The 15,596-nt window shown below is 36.0% G+C and overlaps 1 protein-coding gene across 2 annotated transcripts in view; it reads right to left on the bottom strand.

Annotated features, from left to right (window-relative positions):
• Positions 1 to 622: 622 nt before the first annotated feature.
• Positions 623 to 15,596, bottom strand: part of TIPARP (TCDD inducible poly(ADP-ribose) polymerase) — a 29,062-nt gene continuing 14,088 nt past the window's right edge. For both annotated transcript variants that reach the window (XM_054579958.1, XM_054579948.1), the window contains exons 3-6: positions 10,478 to 10,646; positions 8,525 to 8,685; positions 3,215 to 3,493; positions 623 to 2,598 (exon numbers count right to left, since the gene is read on the bottom strand). In XM_054579958.1, coding sequence (XP_054435933.1) covers positions 2,151 to 2,598; positions 3,215 to 3,493; positions 8,525 to 8,685; positions 10,478 to 10,646 — 1,057 coding nt within the window. In that variant the 3' untranslated portion in view covers positions 623 to 2,150. The remainder of the gene's footprint in view (positions 2,599 to 3,214; positions 3,494 to 8,524; positions 8,686 to 10,477; positions 10,647 to 15,596) is intronic.

The following is a 15,596-nucleotide window of genomic DNA, read 5'->3' as shown; positions in this document are numbered from 1 at the left end:
TAAATTACAGCAGTGCCAGGAGGGACAAAGATTTACTGAATGCCTTTCAGTATGTTTTAAATCCATGGAACCATTACAAAATTGAGACCAACTTCATAGTTCTTGTTTAGTTAAAACAACATACATTTCTATATAGTAATTTCAAAATTATTTCACTGGAGGTTAAGTACTGTCGGAGGCTCACATTTACTAATCAGATGTCTAAGTTGGCTGACAGCTAGGGTGTTTGAGAGCTAAGATTTCTCTAAATCCTTTTTATATTTCCTTCAGCACTGGTTGAAAGGGACAATCTGTTCATATTTTGCACTATAGCTGTTTGCTGATATATGTCCTTTTAACCCAAATACTTCCCTGCAAAATAAAATATTCACTCTTCTCTGGTGACTTAATAGTCAACTGCTAGATAATATACTTTCTGCTTATTCCCAGACCACAAATGTTTTAAGCAGCAGGTTCTCTTTAGTTCATTTCATTCAGTCCTTCAACCAACCAACCAACCAACCAACCAACCAACCAACCAGCATTTACAGATCATATACAATGTGTTGAATTCAATTATCTTAAATGGAACCCCCCCCAAAAAAAGTTTTAAAGAATTACCAAAACTTTTTATTTTTGCTTAGTTTTATTAAAAAAATAAATATATCATAAAGCTTTTTTTTTTCCTTTATGGAGAAAAAAAAGGAACAAGTTTTGTAAAATCAAATAAGCTATGGTAAGGTGTCTTAACTTGAAAAAGATTGGGAATCACAGGTTTACAAGTTATAATTGAAAGAAACAACTGTAACAGCCACAGTTGGCCACTTCATGCCAATGGCAGCAAACAAGATCAGCTAGGGCAAAATAAATAACTGTGTGGAAGCCCTGAAGTGTTTAAACAGACTGATTCACCAAGACATCAGGATAGATATATCTTGCTTTAAACAACACAGAAGTTCCTGACAAGTTCTGTGTAAATGAAAGAACCACAAACATACTGGGAAAGCTTGGTATCTGAAGGAATTCTGTGAATCCTTTTGTGAACAGCCACTTTCACTTCTGGAAATCCAGGTGTTTGCTCTGCTTAAGGCAAAGTATACCTAGCTGCTACCTCTCTGAACCAAGGTGTCAGCATATTTACCTAACACTGCTCCAGCTGGGCCAGTAGCACGATTTCCAAGTTTGTGTTTCTATAAAGTAGTGTAAAATACAGAGCCAGCCAGGGAATCCAGCTGCATCTGGCAAAGCAGGCATAGGGGCAGGAATTACCACCTTTGACAATATTTCCAAGTCAGCAAATACTTTTGAGAGTCTACTTTGTGCAAAGCACAGTAATAAGCCCTGTCAATTTGGTTATAGATGTTACTTCCTTTCTGTAAAACCTTCAGTCAGGGCCCAGGGCTGGAACCCTAAACATAAAGTAATACCTCTAATCTTCAAGGTTGGCTTTAACCAAATTAGCAGCCCAACTTCCTCAAACTGAGTGGATGATAATGGAAGAGACTGAGTTTTCCAAGGCTGAAGTTTAACATGAGAATCATCTATAACTAAATTACTGAAAAATTCTGATGACACAAAATTTTCAAATAGTTCTTTTTCCCCCTTAAACAGCTCTGAATTTTCAGGCAAACTCTACAAAAGTTAAAGTCATTGATAATCTTTGGTTGGGTGATACATTTCAGTCCTGCTGATAGAAACAGTTCTACTTTGGACAGGGAGTATGTATGATAGTACTAGTTCCAGTCAGTTTAATCATTGTAAATATCCTAAATCCTCACTTTGTTCACAGCTTCCATTTCATTTGGCCAAATCTCTACGAGGCTTAAGTCACATTTAATTAGTTACACTATTCTTTTTCTTTTGGAAAAAAAAATGCTTTTAATAACATTGCTGCCTATATGTACAAGTGTGAATGATCAGTATGCCATCTGTAGTCTTTCCCACACTGAGTACACTAACAATAATTAGTAAATAATTAAAGAATAAGTGGTCATTTAAAAACTTGTTTTTCTTTGAAAAAAATTTTACTTTCTAGAACTTAAAAAAAAAGGGGGTCTTAAAAGTGCCCTATTAATGTCCAAAGCTGTTTCCTACTCTGTCCCACCCATCTAAGACCTGCTACAAATGCTGGATTGAGTTCATATCAAATAATTTAGCAGTACCAAGAATTTTCAAATGGAAACAGTGTTACTGACTTCTTCATATTGGATAACAAAATAAGGGTAACTCTGGTCATCATTAAAAATGACAAAAATCTGAGGCTCAAAGAAATTATCCACACAAGAGTCATACAGGTCACTGGTGACACTGCCAGGATTGACAGGAGGAGGTCTTCTCATGCCATGACTACCCATCGTGTATCTGCCAGTTAGCACTTTGGCCAGAAACATGAAATGGACTCCTTTGGAGGACTTCTTAGAAAAGTTATGAGAGTAGCTTGCTTTCTTTGCAAAGTAACTGCCTTGTCCAAACATCGTAGCATGCTTTCCACAAACTCGAGGGTCAAAGTTGTGCTTGCAGATTCCATCTACTACATCCTGGGATGTTCCATGAAATAAATGTCTCTCATTTATTATTCTGTCACGGCCACACATTTTCCTGTTCATATATTCCTTTTTCCTAGTGCAAAGGGCAGATAGGGAATTCAGAAGAAAGAAGGATAGATCAATTTAATAGGCATGATATAGTCATAAACTTCTCTTTATAGTTTCAATGGGGATGAAATGTTAAATTAGCTATCAAGAGCAAAATGCCATCGAAGGTCATACTGAAAGTTTAAACTTATCTTTCCCACTGCAGACAAGAAACATACCCTTTTTTCTCTCTACAAACTACTTCTCACAGTTAACCCTCTCACAATGCCTTCCTTGCTAATTCCACTAACCTAAGTGTCTTTTGATTCTGAGATTCCTTAAACTTTAGTACAACATTAACTTGTTTGTTGATTTGAGAGGCAGCCTAATAAAGTAATTAAGAGCAAGACACCTGGTGCTAGACTGCCTTGGTTCAAATTCCAGCACTGTGTCTTATTAGCTGTATGTCCTGTAGCAAATTATCAAACTTTTCTGTGACTCAGTTTCCACTCTGTAAAATGTAGACTGCAGTAAACCCACTTATAGGTCTGTTATAAAAATTATATGTAAGTTAACATATAAAAAATACAACTATATTAAGTTCTATACTTGTCCTTAAACATAGGAAAAGCTATCTTAAACTTCTCATACTACTGACTCACCTTTTATATTTCTCCCAAAGAAATTGGTTTTGGACTCTCAATATTTGTAAAATTCTGTATTTAAACTCAGGCACAGTCTTATGAAAAAGATTGTAAATGATTCGATAACTTTTGTCCTCTGCAGAAACAGGCACTTGGATAAAGTCCTGAGATGGATGCATATAAACCCAAGTTTCAGGGTAAAAGTTTGCTGAGGTGACCCCATCTGGGCAGATGATTTGTGATGATGAGGTTGTTTCAAGAGGTGAAGGAGCCTGTGTGGGAACACCACCAAGTGTCCTATAAGGAAGAAGCAGAAATATCAGTGTAAAACTACTTAGAACATTTCACATTATAGTGCTCTACAGCAAGACCTAATATTATAATTTGTATAGCTTAAAAGTTTGTTAAAAAAACATTATTGTTAAAAAAAAAACACAATAGCTGGTTTGCGTCAGTGGATTGAGCACTGGCTTGCAAATCGAAGGGTTGCTGGTTAGATTCCCAGATGGGGGCACATGCCTGGGTTGTGGGCCAGGTCCCCCAGTTGGGAGGCATGTGAGAAGCGACCAATCGATGATGTTTCCCTCACACATTGATGTTTCTCTCCTCTCTTCCCCTCTCCTTAAAAATAAGTAAAATCCTAAAAATATATATATACATATATATATATAAAATATATAAATGCTATCTGTTAAAGAAAAATATCTTAGAGCAAAACCTGCCTGTACACAGATATTTGCTTCCTTCTGCCCCCTCCTTATGGAAAAAACTGTAAAATATGCTGCTGCAAGATAAGCAAACAAGCAAGCAGAACAAATTTATAAATATTTTTACATTTTTGAATACTGGACTCCTCTTTTGCCTACATAGTTAAAAGAAATTTTGTTTTAAGGGAGCAATGATAATTTATATGTGTTCTTCAAACTCTGCCTAAGTAGAAAACATATCATTATGGAAGGCTAAGGACAGTTGGGGAACATAATGTAGGGTAGAAAAAAGTGAGGCAGGCAGGAAGGAGGGAGCTTACAAGGAGAAGACACAAAACATTAATAAAAAAAGGCTTAAACAAATAAAAATCACAACATAGGCACTGAAAGCTGACATTTGATATTTGTTTCATTTTTCAATACCACATACAACAAAAAAATCACCAATACTATTCAAATTTCACAACTTTAGGTGTGATGGTGCTAATTAAGCTCTAGACACCAGAATGCATATCTTCGAACCTTTTAATTCAGGCCTGTTAGTTTGAAGGATGAGCTCAGTAAGCAGCAACTTTGCTTAGTTACTTATTCCTGCCTGATTAAATGCTTAAATTCAAATCACATTTCTTGACCATTTTCAAAACTGAGTGAAAGGGAAGAAGCAGAGAGAAAGGAAATCCTGACACTGAGACCCAGATTCAGGGTCAGGATACTGTAACACTCATCAGCATGTAGTGATCACAAGGAAGCAGTAAGTCTGCCAAATGGATTAGGAAAGTGAAATATTCAAGAGCTTCGTGACACAGAGGTTACAACTGTGGATGAATGTGCATCGTCTCCAAGAACGTATCTCACCATCACCCTCCTCATAATCATAGCCACCTCACCCTAAAAACACCCTATGGTCTAGACTTTTTACACTAAGTATCGCTAACTGTCATAACCACACTGCAAGATGGTTTGGCTCTGCCCACTTTTCAATATAAAAATCTAGCACAGCTAGCAAAGACCAGAGATAGAAGTACATCTTTCTGGAGAGAGGCCCCACTGTTTTAGTCAGATCCTGAAAAGTCTGTAACTCCTTAAAAACCATCACTACCCTGGAGGACGGCAGAAAATACAGAATATAAGCTCCTTATTTTCAGCTGTCCCCTCTATCCCTGCTCTGCAAAGAGGGTAAATCTGAACTCACAAGATTTTCCAGTATTATCAGGGGTTGAAGCTTCCAAGAGAGGTTTCTCGGTTGAGGGAGGAAGGTTAAGATTCTCCCGAAGCATTCTGCCCAAAGCAGGTTTTAGGCTGTCGAAACTGTACTGAAAACCTGGCACTAACAATAGAAGAGACTGCTCCTTTTCTTTCTGATACCATTCCTACCTAAAAACTAGTTTCATAAAATGAAAGTTCAAATATATGGTTCCCTTCTTCAGGGGGGACAAGGTCTATTATTTACTCGCACATGCCTGAAGATGGGCCTGTGTAAGTAAATTTTATCCATCCTAAGATTAAATTATATTCATATACACACACACACGTATAGATAATGTACATATAACCACATACATATATATGTATATATACATATATATGGTTAGCATGCATTCCTACCAATAGATGCTTACTTTTAACAAGTCAACATCCTAAGTGGGTAAAAATATAAAAACGCATAGGGACATGTCTGACGGACTTGTATACTCTACTTGCTGTGGGTTAAAAATATGTATTTTAAGCACAGTTAGAAATGAGGCTTTATTTGCTGAGAATGCTGAGCTTGTATTCAGCTCATGGGTATTCCAAAGACATAATGTGTGCTTTACAGTGCTGTACTAGCCTTCTTTAGGGAGGCAAAGTTGAAGGGTAAGGAACTTGTACTCAAGGACCTCTGAAGAATAGATTTTCAGAATCCATCGTCACCTTTTATCACTCATCTTCCCTCCCGCCTTGTCATTTCGAAAGGTATTTCCTAACCCAACTTCAGTAAAGAAGCAAAAGCTAATTCATTTTATCCTTTGGGGGGAGAAACCAAAGAAAATATATCAGGCCTCCATCTCATGACCATGAGGTAATTGCAGGGGGATAGATGTCCTTTCAGCTGAAATGAACTCCCAAACCTCTAAATCTGAGATTTGTTTGCTTTTATACAGTCTCAGTTCAAGTAGTCTAAGAATATTAAAGAACAAGCTCCTTTTTATTAGACCCATTAAAAAAGAGCAAGCACAAGGATAAAAACTATTTTGTAACTATGAGGTGATGAATATCGACTAAACTTTCTGTGGTGATCATTTTGCAATACATACATATGTTAAGTCATTATGGGGTACACCTTAAATTTAGTGTTGTTTGTCAATTGTATCTCAAAAAACTGGAATAAAAAACAAAGGAGCAGGGAAACCCTCATTTAAAGAGCTGCATTTGCAGGAAATTCATGAATTAGACCAGCCTCCCTCCCATTCCATCTGACCACCTCCCTACTCTAGCATTCCCAATTCTCAGGCATCTCTGATTTCCTAATTGTGGCTTTCTTGACACCTATGTTTTTCTTTGACCTTTTGTATTCACTAACACTTACAAAACAAAACTTTCTTTCTGGCTAAGATCATAGTCTCTCTGAAATCTATTTCTGAAATCTGCTTCTTAGAACTAATCCTATCGCTCTTTCTCTCCATTAAGCCAGTCCCAGGGCCCCTCAGGCCTAGGCTCAGGCAGGTAAGAACGGAAAGGCTGCATTTACCGTTTACTCCACCCTGGCAAACTTGCTGCTTCTCTACTCGTTTCTCACTGAAATGTCTGCACCACCTCTTTGATTTGCTAAGCTTTTATTTTATACTTGATTATCACTGTTCCAGACAAGAAGACTAAAAAGAAATGGAAGAAAAAAATTTTATTCTCTTTAAGCCTAAATTATAAATAGTAAGGCCATATTTGTGGCATTAATTCTACTACTGCTTATATTATTTTTATAGTTCATGCTTTTACAAAACAAGCCTAAGTTTAATAGGGGGTGGAGGTATCATTTCATAATTACTTTTCTTAGGAATTTTCACCATTCTATAAAAGTCCTTCAACAATGCAGCACTCAAATGAGCATTCTTACTCTCACACAGAAGCTACATCTCACTTGATTGGCTCAGCATGCCAAGATGCTGTTCTCACTAATGAGTTCTACTGTCTCACTAGGAAGACGATATATTCTTAACTACTGGATGCTGACACTATCTCCAGCTGTGCCAATAAAATCACAGAAATGGCATTCTTATTAATTTCTAATAAAAAAAAACCCTACAAGGTAAAAAATTTTACACTTGGATTACAAAGAAAGCATACACATACTGGAAGCCAGTCTAAAACTGGACTTACTACACTGTACTTTTGGATACTGAGAATTTTAGGGATTTTTTATTTGTATTGTTTTTAATATTCCCTTTGCAATCTCAGAATTAGAACCATTAAGGTTTTGTTACAATGACCTGGGAAAGACAAAGTTTGGGCTCAAATTTAAAAAAGAAAACTACTATTGAGAATATAAAAAGAGCATCTTCACCTCAAAAATCAGCAGAAGAGACAAAGTGATACTACTTTAGACCTCCCAAGTTCATAAAACCAAGTAAACTTAATATCACTTTTGGAAATCAGGCTCTAAATATAGTATATCCGAATAGAGTATTATAATGATTTCCTTAGAGAGACTTTTTTTTTTAAAAACATTTTATTCATTTATTTTTAGAGAGAGGGGAAGGGAGGGAGAAAAAGAAGGAGAGAAACATCAATGTGAGAGAGAATCGTCAATTGGCTGCCTCTCATACATGTCCCAACCTGGGACCAAATCCGCAACCCAGGCCTGGGCCCTGACCAGGAACCAAACCAGCAACCTTTCACTTTCTGGGACGATGCCCAACCAACTCAGCCACACCAGTCAGGGTCCTAGAGATCTTTCTAAGATGGCCATGCTAAAGGCAATGTGCCCCACCTAGTCACATCTACAAAGATGTGCCAGTAGGCTATCTAGAAAGGGAATGGAGAAATGACACTTGGGAAAATGAAAGCGCTCACCTATAATTCAGAAGGATGAGTTCAGTCTCAACCTAAAAGTACGACAGGTAATTTAGTGAGCATTACAGGAAAGTGGGTCTTACTTAGCAAATAAAAATGTAAATTATTTGAAAAGGTGAATTCTTCCCATGCAATTGTATTCAAGGAAGAAGAATGGAGACCACCACACCTTGAATGACTTTCCCTACCTGACCTGGAAGTTTACCTGGGCTGGGAAATAGTCCCATAACACAGAAGGTATCATCAGAAAATGCACTCTTCCAATGAAAGTGGCAAATACAGACTTTGCCTCATCCCAAATATAGTTACCTTTAGTTGTAAAAAAATGTCAACTCTACTGTACTTTTCAGTTAAAAAAAAATATAATACAATACTTACTCTTTTAGGGTTGGGTTAACTACCTTATCTGAATTCTACTTCTTGAAGAATTAAACTCAAAGAATAACTTAGAATTTCACATTCTAGAGGTAATAACTAAGTTAGTCTTTTAATTTAAATTTTTTTTCTCTTTGGCATTCAGTTATATGTTTTTGTAAAATCAGAGTAAAGATGAGACTTTCCACGGGACACTTACTGTAAATATGGAAGCAGTATAAAACAGGAGCGGAATAGGGGTCTCCTTTTTATTTCTCTCCTGAAAAATGAGTTGTGGAGGATGTAGTGGTTGTTCCACATCATAAATCGGACCTCTTTCAGACCCCGAGAGTTGGCTTCTTCAATCAGTCGAATAACAGTCTATGGAGTAGTAAACAAAAGGTAAAGAAAAAAGAAAAAGCAAGTCAATAAACAATCAGTATGAAATATAAAAATGTTAATGTTATTAAAGCCACAAATAGTTAACCTTGCTGTTAACATCAGAAGAGTTTCAATAAAGTATAGTGAGTCAATTAATTCCCTTTATGCATAGGAATTTTTTTCCCCTTTCTTTTTTTGGGTGGGGGGCAAAGATGCACAGTAGAAAGATGCTCCCTGCTTAGAAGAGCACTGATTTCCACCTTAAGAAACATGTGAGGCCCAGGGAACTACTCTTTTCTACTTTGACCTTAACAATGTCCTTGAGTTTTTTTATATTTCTGTTTTTTAGCTTTTTAATTGTTTTCTTACTCAAAAAAGCTTAATTTTTTACTTCGCTTTCTGACTCTGGAGCTGTGCCTTCAACACCTTCACAATTATTTTTTGTTCCTCAATAAAGAAAAAGCACACCTAGAATCTGTCATGGACACATTTAGCACACATGGATCCACCACAGGCCCTGCTGATTGTTTTTTCGTTTTAGACAACCTCATTAGAACTTCAGGTCTCTCAGCACAAATTCCCCGAAGCTGGCCTGGGCACACACCACATGCAGATTTTGGTGCTTTCCCAACCTTCCTGGTATAAAGGTAAACAAATACCAGGGGTTCAGAACAGCCTGGTTTTGTTAGAGGCTGCATTGTAGGGCTGTCTCCAAGGGTATGTCAAACACTGAACTATTAGTGCCGGAAGACACCATCCCAGGAAGAAGAAAAGCGATTTTTTATATTCCTAAAGAGAATTTTCAGGAGAGGATTAATGATGATAGTGTTCAAATAAATCAATTAAGTTCCAAACCTAAAAGAACCTCTCAAAGGAAAAACAAAGGGACACTCTAAGTATTCTGAGAATACATTTTAACCAGCCTCTTCTTTTCTTTGGAAGATATTATATACTAATGATTACTTAAAAGAGAGTCAAAAATTTTAATTCAATATTGTATTTTATAGCAATTAACATCCTGTGTCATTTTCCTTTGTTATTGCCATAAAAGAAACCCTAAGATAAGTAAGTCAGTTCTCTTCTTTTGTAATGATGGAAATTTGATCAGACTGAAGTCAGATCTTTGGAATATGAAATTAATCTCTAAAGTTCATTTCAGGGTGTTTAAACTTGACTTAGACACCTCATTTAGAGATAAATAAACCATCATATTTTAAAACTTGCTTTGTGATTGATAACCTATTTTTACCACCTTAGAATAAGGATGCAGGTACACATTTGATAGAATTTTAAATGATTAATATTCCTGACCACAGCCCAATAAACATTTTCAAGTACTTCTTCCAGGGGTCTAAGAGTGATTATTTCCCATTAGACTTCTGAAACGTTAACTGTAACACATGATCTAATCACCATGAGCACAGGAGCCAGATATAGCCAAAAGTTATACCAATGCTCATCTCATTAAAATTATTCCAAAAATAGTACTGATTCTAAGTACTTACAATGTAAATACTTTCTTTCCATAATATAAAATACTGGAGAAGCATTGTATCTCTCTGACAACAGTGGTGTTCTATTTATGGATTCCAGGAGTTTAATAGGAAAAAAAATACATTTTCAGAAAAATCAATAGAGAAATGTGTTATTTATATCAACAAAACTCAATTTTATACCCATAGGCTCTTTGATTTGTAGTTCTGGCTAACCATTGTTAGAAAGAAAGAACAAAAGAACTGTGAAAGACAAAAACATTTCATTGTATTTTTGCGGGGGAAAAAACTATAAATACCTCAGGATACTCTCTCCATCCAAAGTGGTCCCTACAGAAGAATTTCCAGACTGTGTGGTAAATAGCATTGACATTGCTAGAGGGTGGTGTGGACAGCCTTCGTAGTTGGTCAAATTCAGTTGTTTCATATATAGTCATGGCATTCAAATCTGCCCAAAATTCTTGTCCTCTAAAAAGATCAAGAAATAAATGATTTGTTAATATTAACACACTTAGAAAATAGATGCTTTTAAACATCTCATTAAGGACAGTAAAAATATCTAGTATAGCATGTTGTAGAATTTTTAAAGCTGGTCTTATTTGGAATAAAAGAACATTACTGATTGTTTCCCCATTTCCTACATGCCTTTCCTCAACAAGACCAAAATCTCCATGCCATGGAGTTATGGCAGAATTGATTCTATACCAAAGCATCACTGGCCTAAACAATCAACAAAATTCTACCCTCTCCACTACAGTGGGATGAGCCAATCCCCGATATCGCCAATCAGGGAGTCAGATTGAGGATGACGCTGACAAAGCAGATACAGAAACAAAAGAAACTCCTCTTGAAGCTTGTCTTTTTTCATAAGTATCAGTTTACCTAAGCCAATATAGGAATACAATACTGTCTGATGAAAAACAAGAAAGAAAAAGAAAAAAAAAAGGAAAAATAAAATCATTCCAGGAGGCCAATACTGCTAATCTACTCACTATCAATATTATCTTTTATTCTGTGGGTGAAAAAAAGGGCTGGCAAAACATGAAGAGAAAAATGGTTTGATTATGAGGTTTAGTTATGATCTATTTTTGTTATTTTTGTTAATCTGGCCTGTTGCTGTTGAACCAGCACTTTACAAAACATCTGAATACTGTTAGGTGAAAAATCCCACTATCAATCAGAATCATTTAAGAAATTAATTTTTAAAGGGTGGTCCAATTAAAACATTTGTGTTTGTTTTTTAATGGAACTTCATCTAGTATCTGAAACATCTGAATCATTATTTTAAGTAACTGACAAACTATTCATTGCTCCTCTTTCTTTTCCTGTATGTTTCAAAATTTCCTTTAGAAAACAGAAAGTTAAATATATCATAAAATAACATTGTAGATATACTTTCTACCCTTTACAGCACAGATTCCTAAGTAGATGTCTATAACACACAGGATATTCCAGATATAGTGGTGCTCAGGATGACTGGTTTATATGAAACCCAGATGTCTGGAGAGATATTTCCAATAATTATTTCCTTGCTGTAAATTAGGATTTTGAAAAAGATATTAATTTGACCTATGGGTTTTGTTGGTTAGTACATTTTCCAAACTCTGCCCTTTGAGAATTTGTTTCAAGGACTATTAATAGGTATTCTGTGCAAAAAAACATCCTGTGATCAAATGTTTGAAAAAACTTGATTACACAAAATTAAACAATTTACTTACTGTGGCCACTCCTCAGTTCCTTTAATATGCTAAGGTAGGCATTAAGTACCACAGACATTAAGGGCTATAAAGTACCCTTCCAAACCTATGACAATGTTCTCCCTTTCCCCCATGAATACCTCTTAACATCTCTCAATAAAAAAAACCCTGGCAAATGTCAGGGAAAGAAAAATCTGTTTTCTACCTACCACCCCAATGTTCATAACCTGTGAATCAGCTTCTATTTTTAAAAAAAAAACAACAAAAAAACCTCAAGTCATAAACCCAACTGATGGTGCCATGAAGCTCATAACTTGTAAGAAAACAGTATGGTCTTCCAAAACCCTAATTTCTTGCTCAGAAAGCGTACTAACTAGTAGATTGCGATTTAAAAAGAACATATAATTTTAATTGTAAAATGGGAATAAGACAATAGGGTAGTTTAAAATCACATTTGGACATTGCTTTATTAAAATGGTTATGGTCATTTAAATGATTATGGTTAAAATGATTATAAAAATATTCAGTCAAAAAGGAAAAAATTATTCTGGGAAATCTTTTTTAAAAAAGGGAAAAAAAAAAACACTGAAAACAAACTCCTATACCTAAACATCACAAGTTGCTATAAACAACTTTCACTTAACTTTAGGAAAATTTGATGTTATCACAGAGCCAAGAGATACTTAACTCTTTCTCCCTCTTAAAATCATTTTCAGTTTCTAAACAGATTTTCTTACTTTATGTTTATTTTCCAGTAACTGTCCCAATTATGAGTTAATAAATACTCGGTATTTTTAAAGGGGTTCTTAGAACACCAGGCATTATGTTAACATGCATTATAATATACATAGCCAATTCTTTTTGCTAGTAAAGTATCAGATTTTATTCTGGACATCACTCTAGCAATTTTTGTTTAAGCCTGTATTATTAAGACTTCATAGATAATGATTTGCATGAGAAAGACATCTAAAACTGCAGCTTTTGCTACATTCTCCTTTGGGCATTATGAAATTTCTATGACAAATCCTAATTTACTACAATCAAATGTTCTTTGGATTGATGTATCAAAGTACTGTTTTAGCTCTATTTGATTTTCAATATGCTTTTCTAGACTTGACAGAGACAAAACAACAAATCTGAAAAACATTAAATTATCTTTTTATAAGATTAATTTTACCACCTGCTCTCCCATAAACAAGCAATGCTTAAAAACTCCAAAGCCAAGAGTATTTTTACTCCTCAATCTGCCATCAGTATGAATGCATAAAATACAGATGCCAAATGTTCAACATCTACCGCTCTTCTTTATCAAACCATTGTTTTCTATTATCAGAAAGCACTTAAAAGTCCTGTGTGTGTGGTAATAGTAACATTTGGCCGTATTAGGCAATACACAAAGAATTAAAACAGATGTAGCCCCTGGCTTCCAAGAGCTTCAAGAGAGAAATGAAAAACCAAAGGTCAAACCAAAGCAGCAATACATCTGCCTATTTAAATTCATCAGTGGCAAGTACAATCCTGGAATGAGAGGACAAAGAATAGCCGTACAGCATTATGGGAGAAGAGGTGGTTACTTGCATCGAGAAATGGGTAAAGGTCAGAAAAAGAGGCTTTACTTTATCAATCCAAGATAACTTCCTGTAAAAGACAAAAATGCTAGGAACAATTTAGATGACAGGAAATATTACTAGTAAGTAAAGGGTTGTGTGGAAAACAACAATAAAAAAAGAATTCTTCAAGCACTTTGCTTCTTGGCAGGAGGGGAGGGACAAAGAGTGCAGAGTTAGAAAAGGAAACCTTCAAAACGGGTACAGAAGAGATGAGGAAATGTGAAACCAGAGCATAACAGGCAATGTGAAAGATATCAGGCAATTAGCTGATGAGGTATGCCCAGGGTCTCAAGCCTTAAATGCAGGTGAGATTTTTAGAGTACTGAGCAGATGGTGGTAAAGGATCAAAGAAGTAAATAAAGATGTGTAAAAATGAGCAATGCTAGTGCAAGAGATTGGGAATGGAAGTTAGTATGAGCAGGGTGCAATATCCTGGTAGATGAGAACCCTATGGCCAGAAAGGAGTGAGTATTTGAGACAGCCACTGCGCAAGTAGGGTTTAGATTTTGCTAAATATATCATGTGGCTAAATCAATCAGTATTGATGGACCCAAGATATAACCCAGTCATTCATGATGAATCAAGAGGGGGGTGGAGACTTTGTGAACATATTGCTAATTTTTGCTATAAAGGGAAGAATGAACTTGTGCTGAAATATTAACAATTCTGTTTCCACATACTTCACTAACAAACACACCACCACACATACCAATATAAGAATCCAGATATAAAACTAAAATTTTGAAAAGGACACCCATGCCCATAGTTTAGATTTTTTAATAACAACGGTTCTCCTCAACAAATATGTTGACATACCCAATTAAACCAACATTTTTCAACATACATTAGCAATACCAACACCCACACTAAAGTCATAAAGTATGCCTCACACACCATCATTTGTTTTATGTATATTTCAGATACTAAAAGTAAAAAAGGGACTTCAATAGTAAATGATAAACAGCTGTAATGAATATAAACCAAAACTATTAAAGAAACTGTTGCTGAATGAAATAGAAATTAGTAAGAACATGATCTGTTTATTAGCTACATAGTTCTTGGGATTATGCATTTGGGTGCTCAGTAAACAGTGTAACCATTTGGGGTAATTTCTCTATAAACTGTTTGAAACCAAGAAAGAAATGTGACAATTAAAGAAACAACAAAAAGGGGCAAGGAATTGTGGTCAAGGTAGGCATCCCAGAATGGAAGAAATGAGGGTTAAGTCTGGCCAGCCGGCAGGCAGGAAAAGTGACTGACATGTAGAAGCTAACCAAGCAAGGCAGGGGAGACCCCAAGAGCATGCAGCACATGTAATTCATGTGGGAAGTCAGGGTGTATATGTGTGTAAAGGGGATGATAAGAGATAAGACTGGACTGGATAGGTTGGCTGGGGCCAGATAATGAAGAGCTTTGTATTCTGGGTTAAGAGGTTAGGACTTGATTCTGTGGGCAGCCGGAATCACAGTGGATTTTCAACAAGGTTCAGACTTGCCTTCTAAAGGTCACTTCAGCAATAGTAGTATGGTGGACTGATTTATTTTTGGTAGGGGAGGGTGCAGTAAGGGTAGAGATAGGCACTTATTTGCTTTCATATTCATTATTCTATGCTTAGCCATCTATAAGTATTAACATTGTATATGAGCCAAGTGATGACAGAAAATGGAGGAGGCAAGGGATGCTCTGAGGGGTATTTAAAAGTTAGAACATAACTGCATTGAGGATGATTACATGTGGGGCTGCAGGGAACAAACAGAGCCCAGGATGTAGCCTATGTTTCTGGTCTGGGTGGCTGACAACAGTGTCATTAAATGAGACAGGAATTGCAGGAGGTGGAACATATTTAAGCGGGAAGATGACACAAATAAAATATAGAAATCAGACTTTAGCAGAGGTCAAGTAAGTGTAAAGTTTTCCGGATCCTACTCTGTACAGTTTTAACCAGATGGGTTAGACTTTGGCACTTTGGCTTCCTGCCTGTAAGTTAACTGGTTTCTACAAAGAAAAACTGTGACCTCAGTAACACCTGCCCTAATCAGCTGGACTAACGAAACACAATTAATAGGTCCTCTTATTTTATTACTATTATGTAAAATGAAAATGTCTCCCAA

The sequence above is a fragment of the Pteronotus mesoamericanus genome, unplaced genomic scaffold (genome assembly GCF_021234165.1).
Source record: "Pteronotus mesoamericanus isolate MK-2021 breed Mesoamerican mustached bat unplaced genomic scaffold, CSHL_Meso_final contig_116, whole genome shotgun sequence".
Taxonomy (NCBI): Eukaryota; Metazoa; Chordata; class Mammalia; order Chiroptera; family Mormoopidae; genus Pteronotus; species Pteronotus mesoamericanus.
Note: the sequence above shows the minus strand (reverse complement) of the source record. Positions and strands in the feature narration are given on the sequence as shown.